The 19,997-nt window shown below is 37.8% G+C and overlaps 1 protein-coding gene across 1 annotated transcript in view; it reads right to left on the bottom strand.

The window, feature by feature from the left end:
- Positions 1 to 19,997, bottom strand: part of MYPN (myopalladin) — a 77,902-nt gene that overhangs the window by 46,657 nt on the left and 11,248 nt on the right. The window contains exons 2-5 of the mRNA XM_054572696.1: positions 11,559 to 11,734; positions 8,681 to 8,732; positions 5,371 to 5,485; positions 4,222 to 4,293 (exon numbers count right to left, since the gene is read on the bottom strand). Coding sequence (XP_054428671.1) covers positions 4,222 to 4,293; positions 5,371 to 5,485; positions 8,681 to 8,732; positions 11,559 to 11,734 — 415 coding nt within the window. The remainder of the gene's footprint in view (positions 1 to 4,221; positions 4,294 to 5,370; positions 5,486 to 8,680; positions 8,733 to 11,558; positions 11,735 to 19,997) is intronic.

The following is a 19,997-nucleotide window of genomic DNA, read 5'->3' on the forward strand; positions in this document are numbered from 1 at the left end:
ACCCAGGCATGTACCATGACTGGAACTTGAACCTCAACTTTTAGGTTTGTGGGACAATGCCCAGTCAACTGAGCCACACCAGTCAGGGCTCATTCCTTCTTGAGGTAAACAAATTAGAAAAACAAACAAAGAAACAACAACAAAAAAAGGTGGTGATGGCAGAAGGAATTGAATAAATAAAATACGGCTCATTTTAAAAATAGATGTAAGCAGAATGGGGTCAATTGATATATTTTGACATGGCTTCCGGTTCAGTTCAGATACATAAGTCAATTCTTAATCTGCAGAGGTTACAGCAAAGCCCTGCTGGAAAAAGCACTTCCTTGAGAGAATATGTTGCTCACAATTGAGACCAACATTGTTATTGTTACTCACTTCACACTGATGGCCAAGACCTGTGTTCTATATGAGAGTCCAGCCAAGATACCTGAGTTATTGCAGTGTATGGAATATGCCCACTAAATATCTGTGATATAAGATAGAAGCACATTCCAGTGTGACACATCATCAATACTCAGCAAAGGAAGTACCAAAGGGTCATCTTACAAGCTCCACAGGAAAAGTTGTTGAAAGTCATAGTTTGAAGGACAATGATAATTGTTATCGCTGAAAACTGCTTTTCTACAAAAGTCCCATTGGAGGAATTGGCACACATTGCTGCACATCTGCATTCAAAACAGTTGCACCATTTGAACATAGTGTGGATAGTGCCACGTTTAAACCAGTAGTGGGTCTTAGGCTGTTACTCATGGCGCAATGTGTACACTGTGTACAGACTTGATCATAATCATCTCAATTTCACTGAAGACAAACAAGGCTAATGAAATATTCCCCAACTAGCAAAGATTAAGTTAGTCTTAACTAAGAATTATGGGTCTGGACTGAAGTCGCTATAACCAAATGTCTGCAACCTCTTGAGGTAAACAGTATCCAAAGTGCAAATCTGTCTTCTGTGTCCTCACCATGCTGGTCATCTGGGAAGACATTCTTTGTAGAGTGACTTCACTACACAGCGCCATCTGATATTGGATTTTTTCCTCACTTTATTCCCACTAAAGACACTTGGACCCCACAAAGTGATGAAAGCAGTCATTCCTTCTTAGCTGAAATGGAAGTTATTCACCACAGACTAAATATTACTGTGTGCCTGCTTTGTGCCAACCACCGTGCCAAGTGCTACAGATGTGAGTTGAAAGGACACAGTTCCTATTTAGCAGATCCTACCCACAAATATAATGCAGGGACATCTTGAGAAAGGGCATCATCCTTATTGATGAAAAGATGTTAGCTACAAGGTTCATACTGCCATTTTATTCCCTTTTTAATCCAGTTGACATTTTTTTGCAACTTGGAAGATGCTGCCAATGAATGTTTTTAGTGTTTTAGGCTGGAATTGGATCAGAGTAGGTTTTCCTGATAAGTAACTATTTGATTGAAGACAAGACCCTTTTGCCCCTTGATTGTCACAGGTGCCCTGTGCAACAGCTGAGTCAGAAAAGCCTCTGGAATTGCCAGGTTGGGGGCAAGGGGCCCATGTAATCTTCAGAAATCTGGATCCAGTTACTGGTCCAGTTATTTCAGGGTTTCCTGCCTCTGATATTATATAATGAAAGCACACTTCTTTAACTTCTCACTTCCCCTGCCCCCTTGCACTCTTCAAATTACTGCTGAAGCAGCTGGAGCCAGGGCTGCTGCAGCCTTGAAAGTCCGCCAGAGCAGCTGCTGCTGGAGTGGGAGCAGTGTGAGGCGTAAGATTCTAATTTGATCACCTACCTCCCTTCGCACTCAAGAAGTGCGAGCACTGTTTTTCCCCCATAAATAGAGTGAAAGTGTCTTTGATTCTGATAGAGGATGAAGGATAGTCTATCTCCATAAGATATTTTAAAACATAGGTATCACCTATGATCAGAGCAGTGAGTATAGAACCTTAGTCTTGTCTCAAACTCTACCACTGTTTTGATGGGCAGCCCTCTTTTTTATTTTAATCTTTTTAAAAAAGACAATACCAGTATTTCCCTATCACCAAATAAGGCACACAAAGTTAAGTAAAACTCAGCTCTTTAATTGATGCTTTGAAAAAAAACTGGCTTCTTGCCATTGCTCTCTTGGCAAAGAAATGTTTTGCTGGGCAGTATAGAAAGTGAGTCATGGGGTTGATATGCCAGAAGTCCCTAATGAAGTAAATAGAGCAGAAATAACCCTAATGAACATATGCAAATGATCAGCTATCATGGCTCATGCCACGTGATTACCACTGCCAGTGGCTCTGACGCAGAAATTTTCAAAGGACACTGGCAGTGACTATGACCTCAATCCTGCCTGCACTGATGGAAACTAACGCAAGCCCGCTGTTGCTGGTGAGTCTCTCTGGAATCTGAGTCAGCTTATCATAGTCCCCACGTCCGAATGATCCTGGTCCCATTTATGGAGGCAAAAGCATACATCTGAGGGCTCAGGGAGCCTGATCAGAGCTTGGGTTTTTGCCTTAAAGACCATTTTCCCACTGTGGATCTAATGTTTTTTGGAGATTTGTCTAACATACAACATATACTAATGATTATTCATTTACCCATTTTTATTTATCCAATGCATATATGTATCTGTCAATCAGAGCATCTAGTTAGAAGGAGGTAATCAGAGTCACCACACAAAAGCCGCTAAACCTGTTGTTCTAACTGGTCCATGAAAACAAAATGTAAAGAATAAGTGTTAAAGTCCTACTGTACTTTTTGGAATAATAAAAATGTCTTTGGGCCTATTATTACCTTCATGTATTTTAATCTAGGTATTAGAGATAGCCTTCAAGGTGCTTGGGAGAGACAGAAAAGTAAACAATTTTATTGTGCTGAATATTGTACCAGAAGTTAGCACCAGGTGATACAGATGCAGGGAAGATAGAGCACCTGAGGAGATTTAAAAGTGAGTGGGAGGAGATAAAGGCCACCTCTCTGGTGTCTGGCTGGGCAGATGGTAGTAAGGAAGAGAAAAGCGGAGGGGACATCAGTTTGGACTAGGTACGTATTATTCGGTGATTTAGTTACTTTTGAAGAGTCAGCACTGTCTCTAAGATGTGACAAATGGGCATGACAAATTAAAGTGTCTTGATTTCTGGGGCACTTAAGCTCTGTTTTAAGGCTAACTGACTTAGCAGTGAAATAAGAGACAATTACAGATGGTTCTATTAGCTATATAACACACACACGCACACATTCTTTTGTAACCCTTCATCAAAGTCTTGTATTCGCCAAGTCACAACATGTTGCTTTCCTCATTCAAGTCTTTGAAAAGAAGCAATGCTGAAATTCTAAAAGCAGGTTACAAAAAATGGACCTGAAAAATCAAGCAGCATCTTGTTTCACATAAGAATGTTGACCTAACTGATATGCATATGGATAAACATGTCTCACTCAAGACTCTGGTTGATTTTGGAAAACCATCTAGGATGAGCCGATATGGTGGAACTTCTCTAAAAAAATGTAATGTGACTCAATTTTTTTACCTTTTAATTTATTGCCTTGTATAACAGATAAACAAAGTCAATATTTTACAAGTGAAAGAACATACATTGAGTGAGAATTGAGAGAACTTGTTTCTAGTCCTGATTCTACTGCTAACTAGTTCTGTGACATTGGATAAATTGCGTAATTTCTCTGGTTCTTGCTTGTTTGTTTTTTTTCCCCATTTGTAAACAAAAGTCCTTGAGTAAAACTTCCAGTTGTAATACAAAGACTGTGAGACCCAGAATTAATGCCACCACAATAGTTGATACCAGGAAAGAGAAAAATAAGATTCATTGTCCTAGAGTGAAGCTTTATACTAAGCCTCCTAAGAACATTTAACTTCATCTCCTTGAGCACTAAAGACATTGTTTTGGTGCAACTCAATTCTTTTGAAAGTGTGTCCAGAGAAACCATTGGAGTATAAAGTGGCTGGAAACTTATCATCTGACCTGTATGTGTGGCTATTGTGTTTAACAGCAATAGGATGGCCATAGAGATCAATGTGGTGAGTGGGAAGACATTTCTTTCATTACACAAACGGTTATTAGAAATCTGGGACTTGAATAACATAGTAACAACTACTGAAAATCCTAAATCCTATACTACGCTTTTAACAGACCAAAATCCTCAGATAAAATCAGTAAATATTGGCACCTACAGCTTTGTTTGGGTATTGTAGTATATTTAAAGCCATGACAGAAAGAAGCAATACTTTGATTACCTTTGTAAACACAGGAGCTGCAATGATAGGTTTTCCATCCAGACCTTGCAAATAGTTGGTAGGACTCCGACACTGTGAGAAGAGAATGAACAATAGATTTATAGGCCCTATCATTATCAGGTAGATATAGAGATAAATATAACACATTTACAGAGTCTGGTATATGAAATTAATCTAAAACCAAAAGACTGACAATTTCTAAGTCTATGAATCACAGACTTCGAATTTTATACTGAATTTTTTTTCTAGATCACGGTGGCTGTAAATATGTGCCGACCATCTCACATATAAAGCTATGTAATTAACCCTAAATCCCTGAAGAATTATCATAGAACTCCTGAGCCTCCACAAGTCACAATTTGAAAACTACTGAATTAGAACTAAAATGTGTCCCCCTCTGCATTACTAAATGGCTTGAATAAGTCAGGTTTAATTTTTTAAAAAGTGATTTTAAATCAATAAATATATCAATAACACATTACAAATATATTTACATTGGTATGATTTTATATTTTTGGAACTATATACATAACACATATTTATAGATATATGCTTAGAAAATGCATGAAATTATCTGCTAGAAACTGTTAAAAGAAGGTACCTCTGAGGAGTGAGAGCATGGGAATATAATCTTAACTAAAGTTTTTACTTAATATACTTCTGTATTTTTGGAATGTTTTCACATTAAGCATGTATTAGGATTATCATCGTCAGCAGCATCATCATCAACTTGAAGGATGGGAGCCTTTAATGTATTTTAAAAAATAATTTCATGGTTGCTGTGTTAGAAAGCAGAATTCTCTACAGCTCTGTAAAACTGAGTTTCATGATGTATAGTTATCTTGGGCCACTGTGAGAACTGTATCAATACCCTAATGCCAATAAAGCTGGAATATTAGAGACTAATTCATAGGGAGCTTTTTTCCTATGAAAGTTGCCTATGAAGCTAAACAATATGTTCCCAAAGCAAGAGGAACCACTGATACCTTACATCAGAAGTACAGATTATCATGATCATAAAAGTGTGTTACCCAAGATCATTATGAAGGTGCAACAGAGAAGAACATGATCATGCCATACAACATGGTCATGCTCACAGAGCTTGTCTGTCGCAGTCCCTGGCACTTGATTTCACTTAGCTTCGTGTACCTGCTGGATGATTGACACACTTGGCTGGGCCACCACATGCTGTGCTTGGGGTGCTGCTGAAGGAATGGCTGCAGAAGTTGTGGGAGGGGATGACATCTCATTTGGCTTCTGGACTCTGAGAAATGATTGAAAAATATATATAAAACAGACCTATCATTTCTTGTGAAAATTCTTTCAGCAAAGTTAGTAATGTTATCCCTGCTTACAGTTAGATGTAATACAAATCTTTGGTCAACAATATTCCACAAGCCATTACTGAAAACTTCTTTGCTAACACTTTGTTAAATGTAAACAGGAAGATGATAAGATACCACTCCTGTCCTTGAATTAATTGCCCTCAGCCAAGCTGGGGACTTGCGCATATTTACAATGGAGAATCCAGACAACTGCTAGGGCAGAGCATGTGCAGAAGATAAGTTTTGAGATTTGTTTTGTTGTTGGCCTCTGTATTTTCTCTCCCCTTCCTATTTCAAGTAAGAGGCCAGGCCTTGTAAATCTTTGCTTCTGGGATTTTGGCATGGCAGAAGGCAGAAATAGCCTGAGTCAATGAGCTCTTCAAGTTTACACAAATTAAAGAGATTATTTGAAAGGCAAGGGAGCCAAGAAATATTCTTGAAGAGGCCACAGAGGGGGGATTATTTTAGTTTTGTGGATCTTGCGAGAGAACGTGACAAGAGGGAAAACCTGAGTCCAGAGGGGATGGTAACCCCCTCTGACTAAAGAGTCCCACTTTTGCTAAAGCTATCAGTACCCAAGCATATCAGGAAGCAACAAAGGACTGCACTTAAAGGGAACTTGAGGTCTGGAACATGGGCCTGTCTCCAGTAACCTGTTGGGGTAGAAGACCGATGACAGAATGGGCTTCCATTTTGTTTATTTTTTTTAAAGACTTTATTTATTTATTTTTAGAGACAGGGGAAGGGAGGGAGAAAGAGAGGGAGAAAAGCATTGATGTGCAAAAGAAACATTGATTGGCTGTGACTGGTTGCCTTTCACATGCCTCCAACTGGGGACATGGCCAGCAACCCAGCATGTGCCTTGACTGGGAATCGAACCGGTGACCTTTTGGTTTGCGGGATGACACCCAACCCACTGAACCATACTAGTCAGGGCCCCTTTTGTTTAGATGTTACCTCTGTCTTCCTCAGCTTCCTCATTTCTCAAGTGGGAAAATAATACTTTTTTGTCTCATTGGGTTTTTGTGAGGGTTAAATAAGGTAATTCATGTAAGATGCATAGAGAAGTGTTTAACATAACACACTATCTGTATCCATATCTATATCCGAAGGATTTTTCCATCATCATGGAGGAGGAAGGGGATATCCAATAATGACTGGTTAAATATTTTTCTAGCCAGGTAAGTCAGGGTCTCAGAAACAGAATTATGTGGCGATACCGAGGCTATCAGTGTTCCCTGAGCATCTATTTTCTTTTTCTACAATACTAGAACCCCTGATTTCTTTACATGGCTACTCTAAATAAACACTGTATTTCCCAACCTTCATTGGAGGTAGGTGTGTCCACATGACTACTTTCTGGTCATGGAATATGAGGGATAGTAATGTATGTGTTTTAAGAGAAATGACCTTAAAAGGTGGGCAAGGTATACCCTTATTTCTTCCAACTTTAGACTAAGAGAATGAGGCCACACCTTGGAATTAGATGAAGTAGAAAGATGGAAGCAGATTGAAACCCAGTGGACTGTGAAGTGGTCTTACCAGCTAAATCCGTATTTTTTATGCAAATGAGAAATAAATGTCTTATTTTAGTCATTATTTTGAGTCTCTATTACACATAACTGAAGCTAGGTCCTACCTCCTACAAGTAGATGTAAAGAAAATAAACAAATAAGATATTTCTTGCTTATATAAGTATGTATATAAAAATTCATACTCATGAGGCTTGTAACTGTGTTATGAGTGCCTTGAGGAAGGAGGCATAAAGGTGCAATAGAGGAGAAGTTTATTATAGAACTTGACTGGGTTTTTGAAGACCAGGCAGAGAAGGAGATAGGACATTCCTAGCGAAGTACACAGCTTGAAGAAGGGCAAGGAGGGGGTGGAAATTAATGGTACATTGTTCAGTGAGATGGCAACGGTGTAGAGAGCTTGAGGTGGGGGGATGGGGAGGAGAGGGCAAGAAAGTCTGGTTGATACTCTCCTGAGTCAGACTCTGTATGCCATGCTAAGGTTTTTAAAAAATGTTTATTTTGCATTTTATTTTCCCATAGATAATTTTTATAAGTCAGGGAAATGATAGGACCAGAATGCTCTTTTAGAGAATAACTGGTTGTATTTGAAAAATTGTAAAAGGGAAAAAGGCTGGGGCACCTGTAAGGAGGCAATAAAGAGGCAGGAAAAAAGGAGAAATTGAACTGAAGCCATGAGAATAAGGAAGTGAGTTGAAGAGAGAAATCATTTACTCTGGCTATGAATTTTTGTATCTGCACAAAAGCTAAAAGCAAATTATCATTTTAAGATAGACATAAAGGATTTTGAAGAGTAAGATGATTTCTGCCCTTAAAGAGTAGCTACTCCTTATAGGGGAGGACAGAATATGCAAACACAGTTAATAACTCTTTAACCAGTCTTCTAAACATTGTTTGTTTCAGACAGGATCAAGGAGTGGCTATTGTGTCCCTTTCCAGTTCCCATGCCTTCTCTCCACAGCCTCTTTGGCCAAAATGCCTTTTCCTCTCGTTTGGGGCTGTCCACCTACTACTGTTCTTTTAAGCCTCAGCTGAAGGCCACCAACTCTGCGTTGCCCTTCCTGATCTCTCTTTCCCTCCTCAACCAATAGAGTTCTTTGTGCCAAGTCGTTTATACCTTGCACATAATTGTCTATTATACTTTATTACTCTTACTGTCTATATGCTTGATATACATCTCTTGCCATATTTGCTATGTATTTCATTCTACTAGACTGTAAGCAGGAAAGCAAGAAGTATCTGATTTTTCTTAGTACCCACTGCATCTAGTGAAGTGTCAGGTGTACAGTAGGTGCTTCGTCAATATTTGTGGAAAGTAATGAATAGATGGATATAACTGTTCAATACTTAGTACAATTGTTCAGCAAAAAGGTTATGACTTGCCTAGATCACTCCCATATATAATTTAGTATCACCAGGTTTTGTGTTCTTGTGAGTACTGTTATTTAGTCAGAAAACCTGAATTTTTTTTTGAAGCACTGTTTTTTTTTTCACTCAGTAGATATAGGTATGATAATGTTTCATTGGTGATACCTCATTTTTAAAATGTTGGAAATATTAAAATAAACCTGCTAGGCAAGACTTAAGCAAAATTAGAATTACCGATTCATCTCTTCCTTGTTAGGGTCCCCTTCTGAGTCAGAAGAAGAAGCCCCTGGAAATATAAAAACAAGACATGAAATTTTTACACTAATTTTTAAAAACTGGTTCCAAGGCATTTGAAGACCTATGGAATTTCAGACCTAGAAATGAGCTCAGTGATTCCCTACAGTCACTTTTACATATAAGGAAATAGACCCTAAGTAGTTGAAGGACTTGCTCAAGGTCACATGGGTAATTAGTGATAGTGTTCAAATTAACTGGTCCAAATTCCAGGTGTTCTTGTATATAAGACACCTGCTGATGCCTTTGGACTAACAAAATACTCTTTGTAGACATTAATATGGTGTCCAACAATCCTCTTGCTCTTGACCTACATAGATTAAATAAAAGAAGGGATTATGCGTACATTGGATTCCAAACATTGTAGGTGTAGGTGGATGTTCTTCCGTCCAGTCCTAATATAACAGTCACATTTCATCTTAGGAGTGGGGGTGTTTGGAGCTCCATTGCCATAAATTAAAAAAATCAGCAATCCAATCTCAGCATTCTTAAGCAGAGCTTTGATCCTGGATTTGCTTCTCAATATACTGAATTCCAGAAAGATTTAACAGAGCTAAATCTGGAGGCATTTAATGTACTCCAAAAATTTGAGAATGAAAGCATACAATACAATTCTGGTCATGTATTATTCATTATTAGTATCATTATTCAGACCTATTCAATAAATGTTTATCAGATACCCACTATGTACTTGGCACTGTGTTGAAGATACAGAAGAATGAGACAGTACCAGTCTTACAATCTAGTTCACAAACGGTCATTTATACCACAATAATAAATATTTAAGTGCTGAAACCAAAGCATACGTAAGGTATTACAGCTGATAAAAGTGCTGAAGAATGGTTCCCAGAAAAAAACACAGCAGATGACATAAATGGAAAAAAACCTTATCACAGATATATAAGGAACATAAATTGATTTACTCTCTAAAATTAGTCATATAAATTTGGTGCTGATATAAATGCCTTTCCAAGGTTCCCTAATGGTCTCCCAGCTTCTACCCTTGAATCCCTGTGGTATGTTCTCAACCAGGAACCGGAGTGACCTTGTTAAAAGCTATTTCAGATCATGTCACATCTCTGCTCAGAATTCTCCATAGCTTCCCATCTCCCTCAGAGTAATGGTCAAAGTCCTTGCAAATGAACTACAAGGACCTATATAATCTGTTCATCTTCCTCCTCCCATGTTGAGCCCATCTTGTACTTTTGACCTAACTGATCCTTTTTCCTTGTTTCCTCCACCCTGGCCACATTGGTTCACCTCTGTATCTTAAGACAGGCACACTCTCACCTCAGGGACACTGCACTTGCTGACTTCTCTGCCTAGAGTACTTTGCCCTTGAATATCCTTGTGGCTTACTCCTTCCCTTCCCCAGGTCTTCACCTACATGTGACCTAGTTAGTGAGGTCTCACCCTATCTAGAATTGCAGTACACACACACACACACACACACACACACACACGCACATACTCATACTTCTTATCCCTTTTTCTTCCTTTCTACTCGTATTTCTTCCATAGTGTGTGCGTGTATATGTGTATGTGTGTATATACATGTGTGTATGTGTGTATATGAGAATAAATATCCATACTGGTCACTGACCCTGTATATATATATATATATGAGAATAAAATATATACTGGTCACTGACCCTGGCTCCTGGCAAGGGCCCCTAAAACCTTAAAATTTCCTAAGTGATGAGTACTTTAGAGCATCTCTTTTTCTAATTTGTCTTTGACCCCTTTCCTAATGCAGGGCTCCTAAAACTTTTGTAGATTCCTTAGTGTTATGAGCACTAGGTGCACCTTTTGTCCTAATGAGATAACTGGGTGGGTTCCTCTCTGGTTCCTGGGTGGGGCCTGGTCATCAGAAAGACTAAACCATGATCAGAAGCTTGGAATTTTCAGCCCCATCTCCAATTCTCCAGAGAGTGAAGAGGGACAGGAAATAGAGTTAATAATTGTTCATGTATATGTGAGGAAGCCTCCTTAAAATCCCAATAGTATAGGCATTTGGAGAGTTTTCAGGTTAGGAAAAATCAAGATGGCGGAGGAGTGAGTGGAAGTCACACTGACCTCTTCCCAGGATAGTTTTCAGGTTGGCAAACACTTCCACACTGTGAGGGTGACATTTCCCACCTCCACAGGGACAGAAGCTCCTCTGCTCAGGACACTTCCAGACCTCCCCCTCTTTATGTCTTCATGTAGTTGTCCACTGTATACTTTATATCATATCGTTTAACAAACTGGTTAAGTTTTTTCCTGTGTTTTGTGACATACTATAGCAAATTAATTGAACCTGAGTTGGGGGTTACGGGAAGCTCTAACCTGTGGCCAAGCCAGACAGAAATTGTGGGTAACCTGGAGATCTATTATCTGTGATTGACATTGGAAGTGAGGCAGAAGCAATATCACAGGACTGAGCCATTAACCTATTGAATCTGAAACCGTCTCCATGGTAGATGGTGTCAGAATTGAGTTAAATTGTAGGTTACCCAACTGGTGTCAGGGAGAATTGCTTGTTGATGTGGGAAGCAACCCCCCTCCCCACCCTCAACACACATACGTATTGGAATTGGTGATCTGAACCCCTTCATATACCTATCATGTTAAATATCTTATTTATTTTTCTCATTTACTTTATGTCTCTCCATTACAATATTTCATGAACCTAGGAATTTTTGTCTATTTTGGTCACTGCTGTTATCGCCAGTGCCTTACAAGAGTGTGTGGTAAAGTAGGCCCTCAATAAATGTTTATTTATTATAACTATATGTCTTACCAGTAAGTGCCATGCTTAAAGAGTATTTTGCTTTACCTTCTATATAAATCTCAGCAGAAGTTGAATCTGTCCCATAGATGTTAGAAGCAAAGCAGGAATAACGTCCTGTGTCCTCTTCAAAGGCTTCAGCAATGGTCAGTGAGTGTAGATTTCCCGCCTGGACAATATGAATGTCTGGGGAATTTTCAAGCTCCTTGCCTTCACAATACCACCTGCAAGGAAGGGGATATGGGACATGATTGAAATGTGAGAATTGATAATACAGGTGGCTCCAGGTGTTCCCTTAAAAAGTAAACTGTGGCAAGCGTAGAGTGAGAATTTAAATAATCCATTACTATGGTATAAATTAATTGTAACAATGAGAAGACCTGGTGGTATTCAAATCACATTGACCTTTTACTCAGAAAATTAGAAAGTGACTTCTATTAAGAATAAAAAACTGTGAGAAGATGGATGAGAAAGCAAATACAGCCAACTATGAAGAACAGGGTTTTTGATGTGAAACTTGGTTTTTCCTTAAAAGACTTACAGCTTTCTATAGTACATGTTAAGTAAGTACTGAGAGGAGTCTAAGGAATATTAAAAGTTCATACTTTAAGTTGAGTGCATTCATTCCTTACTACAAAATTTCACCTGACCTAACTAAATAAAAATGAATTTGTTAGTTACTTGAGTCATCCAAGTAAGGAGGACGGGTCATAGTCACACAGGAATAGCCCAACTTTGGCAAATAACCTAAGTATATTTCTTTAGGTTATGATATTTTATTTTAATTCTTTATACTTAAAGTAAAAAAAATTATTATAACAGTTTTTTTTTACCAAAAGTTTACACAGAATAATACATAAAATAAAGGTTAATATGTGGAGGTGCATAATAAGAGAAAAAGACACTAAAACTACAAGGAAATACCATTCTCATATAACAGAGTGGCAAAAGTATAAAAGGTGGGTGGCTCTCATACGCTGCTAGTAGAAACATAAAATGATACAACTCCTATGAAAGGACTATGGCAACAACTGCCAAAATTACAGATGCATCTATCCTTTGACCCAACAATATCACTTGTGAGAATCTATCATACAGATACACTTGCATAAGTACAAAATGACAAATGTACAGGTTACTCATTTAAATAGCAAATGAGTGGAAACAACCTAAGTGTCCATCACTAGGGGACTGGTACAGCCACATAGAACTATGCGGCTCTAAAAAGAGAATGAGATCTCTATGTACAGATATAGAAAGAACCCTAAGATATATAGTTAAAATTTTAACAGTAAGGTGCAGAATAGTATGTACAGAGGGTTAGTGTTGTGTGAGAAATGTGGGAGTTGAAAAATTTGAAAACCAAGTGCTTACTTAGGGATGTGAGTGACGAAGAAGCTAATTTGTACATCAGAACTCCAGCAAGTTTCAGGATCTGTAGACAAGTTTGGGGATGTGGAAATGTACTAATAACGAGGGAGTAGACGTGGAGTTTAAAATACGTCGACTTATTTCATGCTTGGGAAATGAGCATGTAGCTCCCCACAGCAGCTTGGCATGCTCTCTCCAGTTAGGGGTGCCCCAGCATGAAGGCTGAGTTGCTGCCTGCATGAGCAGCTGCTCCATGTTGGAAACTAGGCTTCAGGATGGATTTCTCTAGGGAAAAACAAACATGCTCCATTTTTTCCAGTATTTTGGAGATGTTTTACAAATGTATTGGAGACTTGAGACAAATTTGTGATGGGACCACAGAACTAAACACATTAAAAAAAAAGATAGTAAACAACTCCAGGTCAACATAAAAAGTTGTGCCAGCAAGGAAACATTCATTTTATCCTACTGAGCATGGTAGTGAATAACACTTACATAGTAACAAAAAAGGTAAACATTAAATCTTTTTTTAATGTATTTTTTTTCCATTACCATTTAGTCCCCTTAACCTGCCTTCTCCCACACCTCCACAATCGCCACACTGTTGTCCATGCCCAGGTGTCCTTTTTTCTTTTTTGCTCAATCCTTCCACCCCCCAACTCTCCCCTTAGCTGTCATCCTGCTCTCTATGTATGCGTCTGTCTCTTAAATCTTCTTTTAAACAACAGCGTGCTATGATTACACTGAGGCAATGCAGAAAGGAACAACAGAGTTGCTGGTTTAGTGAAGGGGTGCTAAACCCCCATCTTCTTGAACAGGAAGTCAGTAGAAAATATCAGCTCAGCAAGAAATAATGGCATAAGCATTACAGTGGTTCTCAAAATATAGTTCATATTCTGTGAAGACAAAACTATTTTCATGTAATACTAAGATATTGTTTGTATTTTCACATGTTGACACTTGCACTAATGGTGCAAAAGCCACAGTGAATAAAATTGCTGGTGTTTTAGCAGCACAAATTAAGGTACTATCAAAATTGACTAGTGGTCATTGTGTTCTTCACCACCACACTCACAGTTTCTTTTTTTAAGTCCAGTTTTACTTAAATATATCCTCGATGAAGCAGTGAAAATCATTACTTTAAAAAAAATCTCAACCTTGAGTCCATCCATGTCTTTCTAACATTCTGGGTAGTGAAATGGGAAGTAGCATAAGGCATCTCTACTGGATATGAAAAAGCACGGCATGATTTTTTTATTTTTTTGAGTTGAATTAGGTACTAATGAGCAACTGACAAGACTATAGTTATTCTGACGCGGCTATTCAGCAGTCATTTTCTCAAGAATGAAGAGAGCAAGCCTGTCATTTCAAGTAAGAATAACTGATAACATTTGTTGCCAATGAAAAAATTTGAGCTTTCAAGGAGTCATAAGAGATTTGGAAAACCCGGACCCTCCACAGTAAGTTTAGGGCTTTCCCAATGCTTAAAGACTTTTTAATGAAATCAATGATGATATTAACAAATGTGATTTTTAAAAATATCATATAATAAAATGGGTCAACATTTGGAATATCTGCATTACTTATTTTCCAAATGACCATTTGGTGATGTTATCCAAAGTTAAAGACAAAGAGTTTTAGTATACCAGAGTATAAAATTCATTGGTATGGTTTCAGATTTCACATTACTACTAATCCTAAAGAAACCAGAACTAGTTGAATTTGGATGTAGTATCAAACAAGAATAGCTGCATTATCTGAAAAGGCTATTAAAATGGTCCTCTTGTTTCCAACTACATATCTATATAACGCTGGATTTTAAAAGTTTACTTCAATCCAAACAGCATAACATACTGAATGCAGCAGTAAATAGGAGAATCCAGCTATCTTCTGTGAAGATAGATATTAAAGAGATTTGCAAAAAATATAAAACAATGCCACTCTTCTCACAAAATTTTTGAAAATACAATTTTTAAAATAGTTGTTAGCATGTTTACTATTATTATTTAAAAATGGAAAAGTAAATAAGTAAAACATTTGTTTTAATTTCTAATATGGTAATTATAGATATAACCCACATAGATAAAACCTTTCTCTTTCGAGTCTCAATAACTTTTAAGGCTGTAAAGGGATCTTGAGAATGAAAAGTTTGAGAACCACTGGCATATTATTTAGAAATATAAAGATAAATAAATAGAATACTGCAAAAAAGAGTTGAAAGTGCTCTGTTCTTTAATGTTCGACTTCTTATGCTATGTGCCTGTATTAATTTGATAAAGCAAATATGAATATTTCAAAACAATAAATACCTTCCTTTATATAAATATTATATGACTATCTCATTTCTTTAGATAATGTTTCTCTTACCAAAATAAGAGTGGAAACATCTACCAGCAGCTGGGCAGTCAGAAGGCGGTAAGTGGAATAATTAGAATGCCCACACTCTCTGTCAGAAGAGTTTTGTCCTTACTCTGACGGCCAGGATGGCTGCACCCAACCCCAGAGGACAATCAGTAACCACCATTCTGACTTTAATGATCCACTCGGAAATAACGCGCCAGGGAGGCTGCCTTCCGAAAAGTACTAAAATTGACCCAGCTACCCTGAAGACTTTTGAGAGGAAGGAGGAAAACACACTCTCTTCAAACATCTACCCATGTTAGGGAATGCTTTCATAGAAATGCCCTGGCCCAGCTGCCTGTTTTAGAATGCCAAATTCTCAGGATGGTTATAGAATAGCAGTGATTCATGGCTCAGCAGAAATGAGTCAGTGATCTGGGGAAATGGGGCAGGTCCAGATGATAAAGAATGACCCACCTTGAATGCACTGAGGAGATTACCAGATCTGCTGACTTGGCTAGCTACAAGCTGGAGAATGAAGACACTGAAGAGACACAATTTTCATATTTAACTGGACTTCTGGATCGCATATCATAACTCTGCTGGTAGGTGACTCTTTTATCTAAAATATGGCTTGGATAAATATTATGACTCATTGCTTTAGCACATTAACAACTTCTAAATGTAATTTGAATGTGCTATTCTGACTCACCAGTAATAATGCTCACTAAAAGGAAGATTACTCAGAGCCTTTCTTTAGCTCTGCTCCAGCCCTTCCAGTACACTGTCCTACCTCTTATTGTTCCTTCTCCTAATACCATGTTTGCTTTCATCACAGCACCTATATATCATTTATATATTTATTTTATATACGTGTCTCTCTCCTTTACAGGACAATAAAGACCACAAGGCAGAGATTGCCATATTTTTCTGTGCCAATTTTTGCCCAAATTTTTGAGGGAAAAATAAGGATGCACACTATACATTGGCATAATGATTACATACCATGTGTATAATAAGGGGTATAATATTCCTGTTTATAACGTGCACAAAATGTGGGTGTGCATTATACATGGCAAAATACGGTATCACATTTGTTTTGCTTACCACTTATTTATCTGGCTCTTAGCCAGATATGGTATATGCTATAGGTGCTTTAAAAAATGTTATGCCCTGGCTGGTGTGGCTCAGTGGAATGAGTGCCAGCCTGCAAACCAAAGGGTCACTGGTTTGATTCCCAGTCAGGACACTTGCCTGGATTGCAGACCACGTCCCCAGTAGGGGGCATGTGAGAGGCAACCCCACACCGACGTTTCTCTTCTCTTTCTCCCTCCCTTCCCCTCTATCTAAAGTTAAATAAATTAAATCTTTAGGTTTTTCTGACTTCTGGCCAAGAGGGTGGCTGAGGTAGCTATACTTTGCCTCCTCGCACAACCAAAAGAAGGACAATGACAAATATAAAAACAAAAAACAACCAGAACTGCCAGGAAATCAAGCTGTATGGAAGTCTGACAACTGAGGAGTTAAAGAAGAAATATTCATCCAGGCTGGTAGGAGGGGTGAAGATGGGTAGCCAGGATGGAGAGGATGCGTGCCAAGGCACAGGCTGGAGGACTAGGTGGGCAAGATGGTGCCTGGCGGTCCCAATTTGTGTGTGGATAAACTGGAAGGAACAACAGGGGAGCAAGACAGACCACACAACCCAGGGTTCCAGAGCAGGAAAGGAAAGCCTCAAAACCTCTGGTGGTAAAAATCTCAGGGGGTTATGGTGGCTGGAGAAACTCCCAGCCTCACAGGAATGTTTGTTGGAGAGACCCACAGCGTTTTAGAACATACCAAACCCACCCACCTGGGAATCAGCACCAGAAGGGCTCAATTTGCTTGTGGGTAGCAGGGGAAGTGAGTAAAAGTGGGGTAAGAGCCATGCAAGTGGCATTGTTCCCTCTCTGACTTGACAAAGAAATATGGCCTAAACGAAAGAACAGATCAAAGCTCCAAAAATATAACTAAGAGATGAACAGTTAGCCAACCTATCAGATGCACAGTTCAAAACACTGGTAATCAAGATGCTCACAGAAATGGTTGAATATGGTCACAAAATAGAGGAAAAAGTGAAGGCTATGCAAAGTGAAATAAAAAAAAAATATATACAGGGAACCAACAGTGAAGGGAAGGAAACCAGGAGTCAAATCAACAATTGGGAGCAGAAGGAAGAGAGAAACATTGAACCAGAACAGAATGAAGAAACAAGAATTCAAAAAAATGAGGAGAGGCTTAGGAAACTCTGGGGCAACTCTAAACATTCCAACATCTGAATCATAGGGGTGCCAGAAGGAGAAGAGGAAGAGAAGGAAATTGAAAACTTATTTGAAAAAATAATGAAGGAGAACTTCCCCAATCTGGCCAAGGAAATTGACTTCAAGGAGATCCAGGAAGTTCAAAGAGTCCCAAAGAAGCTGGACCCAAGGAAGCACACACAAAGGCACATCATATTTATATTACCCAATATTAAAGATAAAGAGAGAATCTTATACACAGAAAGAGGAAAGGAGACAGTTACCTACAAAGGAGTTCCCATAAGACTATTAGCTGATTTCTCAGAAGAAACCTTACAGGCAAGAATGGGCTGGAAAGCAGTATTCAAAGTCTTGAAAAGCAAGGACCTACATCCAAGATTACTCTATCCAGTAAAGCTATCATTTATAATGGAAGGGTAGATCAAGTGCTTTCCAGATAAGGTAAAGCTAAAGGAATTCATCATCACCAAGCCCTTATATGAAATGTTAAACGGATTTATTTAAGAAAAAAGAAGATAAAAACTATGAACAGTAAAATGACAACAAACTCACAACTATCAACAACTGAACCTAAAACAAAAACAAACTAAGCAAACACAACTAGAACAAGAACAGAATCACAGAAATGGAGATCACATGGAAGGTTATTGGTGGGGAGCAGGATGGGGGAGAATGGGGGAAAAGGTACAGGGAATGGGAAGCATAAATAATAGGTACAAAATAGACAGGAGGCGGTTAAGGATAGTATAGGAAATGGAGAAGCCAAAGAACTTATATGTATGACCCAAGGACATGAACTGAGGGGGGAGGAATGCTGAGGGGTGGGGGATGGTGGGTGGAGGGGAATGAAGGGGAGAAAACAATGGGGCAACTGTAATAGCATAATCAATAAAATATAGTTTAAAAAATAAAATCTTTAAAAATGTTTGTTGTATACATGTTAAATGTATGAATTTAAATGAGGATTATTATAGCCTAAAGTCTGTTTAGTTTTTATTTTTCATGAAAGCTTGAGGTCTAGAAAAGAGCTTTCCTTGATTGTCTAAAACCATCTTTGTATAACAATACCTGATCTCTTAAGTGAAGAATGCAAAGCCTGAAACAGCTAAAAGGTAGTATATTTACTTATTGACATCTTCAGCTCTCTCTTTGACCAGAGTGACTCTTCATATACCGAGTCAACTGGAATGCACTGGACAAAATGATAATATTAAATGTTTTCTAACAGAAATCAAAGTTATATTGGATTTCATAACACAATTTGGTGTTTTGCATGTTCTATTTGACTGTTACTGAGTTAACAAATAAGTTTCCATGTCCAATGGCTTTATTCCACTGAGGGGAATATAGGGATACAAGTGGGAATGATTTGTCTATATTTTAACTTTTATTAAATTTGGGTTCTTCCAGATGGTAACTTCTTGGTAACTTAAGCAAAGCATAAATACATAGTTGGCTAATATAAAATCTTAAAGACTGCCCCTTACCATATAGTCAACTTTAGACAATAAAAGGGAGGATGAATAAATGGGAAGATGAGGATAATTCCTAAAATGATTTTTAAAGGACTAATTATTTTGAGCAGGGATGACTAGAAACTTTTATTTTCTCCTTCTAGAATTCCTACATTTTCTTTCTATCATAGTACTTATTATTAAATTACTATGTAATTCACTTCTTTATCAAATTTACTATGTATTGTCTATTTCCTTCACCTCATCCACAATAAAATTTGTCAGGAAGTTTTGCTCTATTTACTGATGAATCCCAAGTGTTGGAATAGTTCCTGATGCATAGTGAGTACTGAATAAATTATTATTGAATAAATGAATAAACAAACCAATGTATTAAATTTTCTAGTTTTGTTATTAATGCAATGTATTCATTTCTTTCCAATGATATATTTAAAGTACATTTCTTCCTTCCTTCATCTTGCTATGTTAATCTTTCAGAATAAAATCTTCTATTTGTTCAGTTTGGATTCTCTTTCATGATGTTGCATTTGTTTGTCCCAAGAATTCAAGTTTTGTTTAACATTATAAAATCAATGTTCTTTACCATACAATGGAATATAAGAGGGAAATTATAAAATAATCTCAAGAAAAATTCAACATCCATTCATAATTTTTAGAAAATCTTAATATTCCTAAGCAAAAGGAAACTATAACAAAATGCTACATAATGGGGAAAATGAAAGTAATTCCTTTAATATCATAAACAAGACTATAGTAGCTAGTGTCAACACTTCTATTCAGCATTGTCCTAGAGGGCTTATCCAGGTCAACAAGGCAAGAAAATGAAATATAAGACACAGGATTAGAAAGGAAGAAGACCCCCTGCAAAAAAAATCTATAGGTAAATTCTCATGGTAGCAAGGTTGTTGTTTAGAAAGCAAACATACAAAGGTCAATTGCATTTTATACATAACAAACATAGAATGTGATTTTTAAAAGGTATTTATAATAGCATAAAATGAGAT

Source organism: Pteronotus mesoamericanus, unplaced genomic scaffold, assembly GCF_021234165.1.
Source record: "Pteronotus mesoamericanus isolate MK-2021 breed Mesoamerican mustached bat unplaced genomic scaffold, CSHL_Meso_final contig_24, whole genome shotgun sequence".
Taxonomy (NCBI): domain Eukaryota; kingdom Metazoa; phylum Chordata; class Mammalia; order Chiroptera; family Mormoopidae; genus Pteronotus; species Pteronotus mesoamericanus.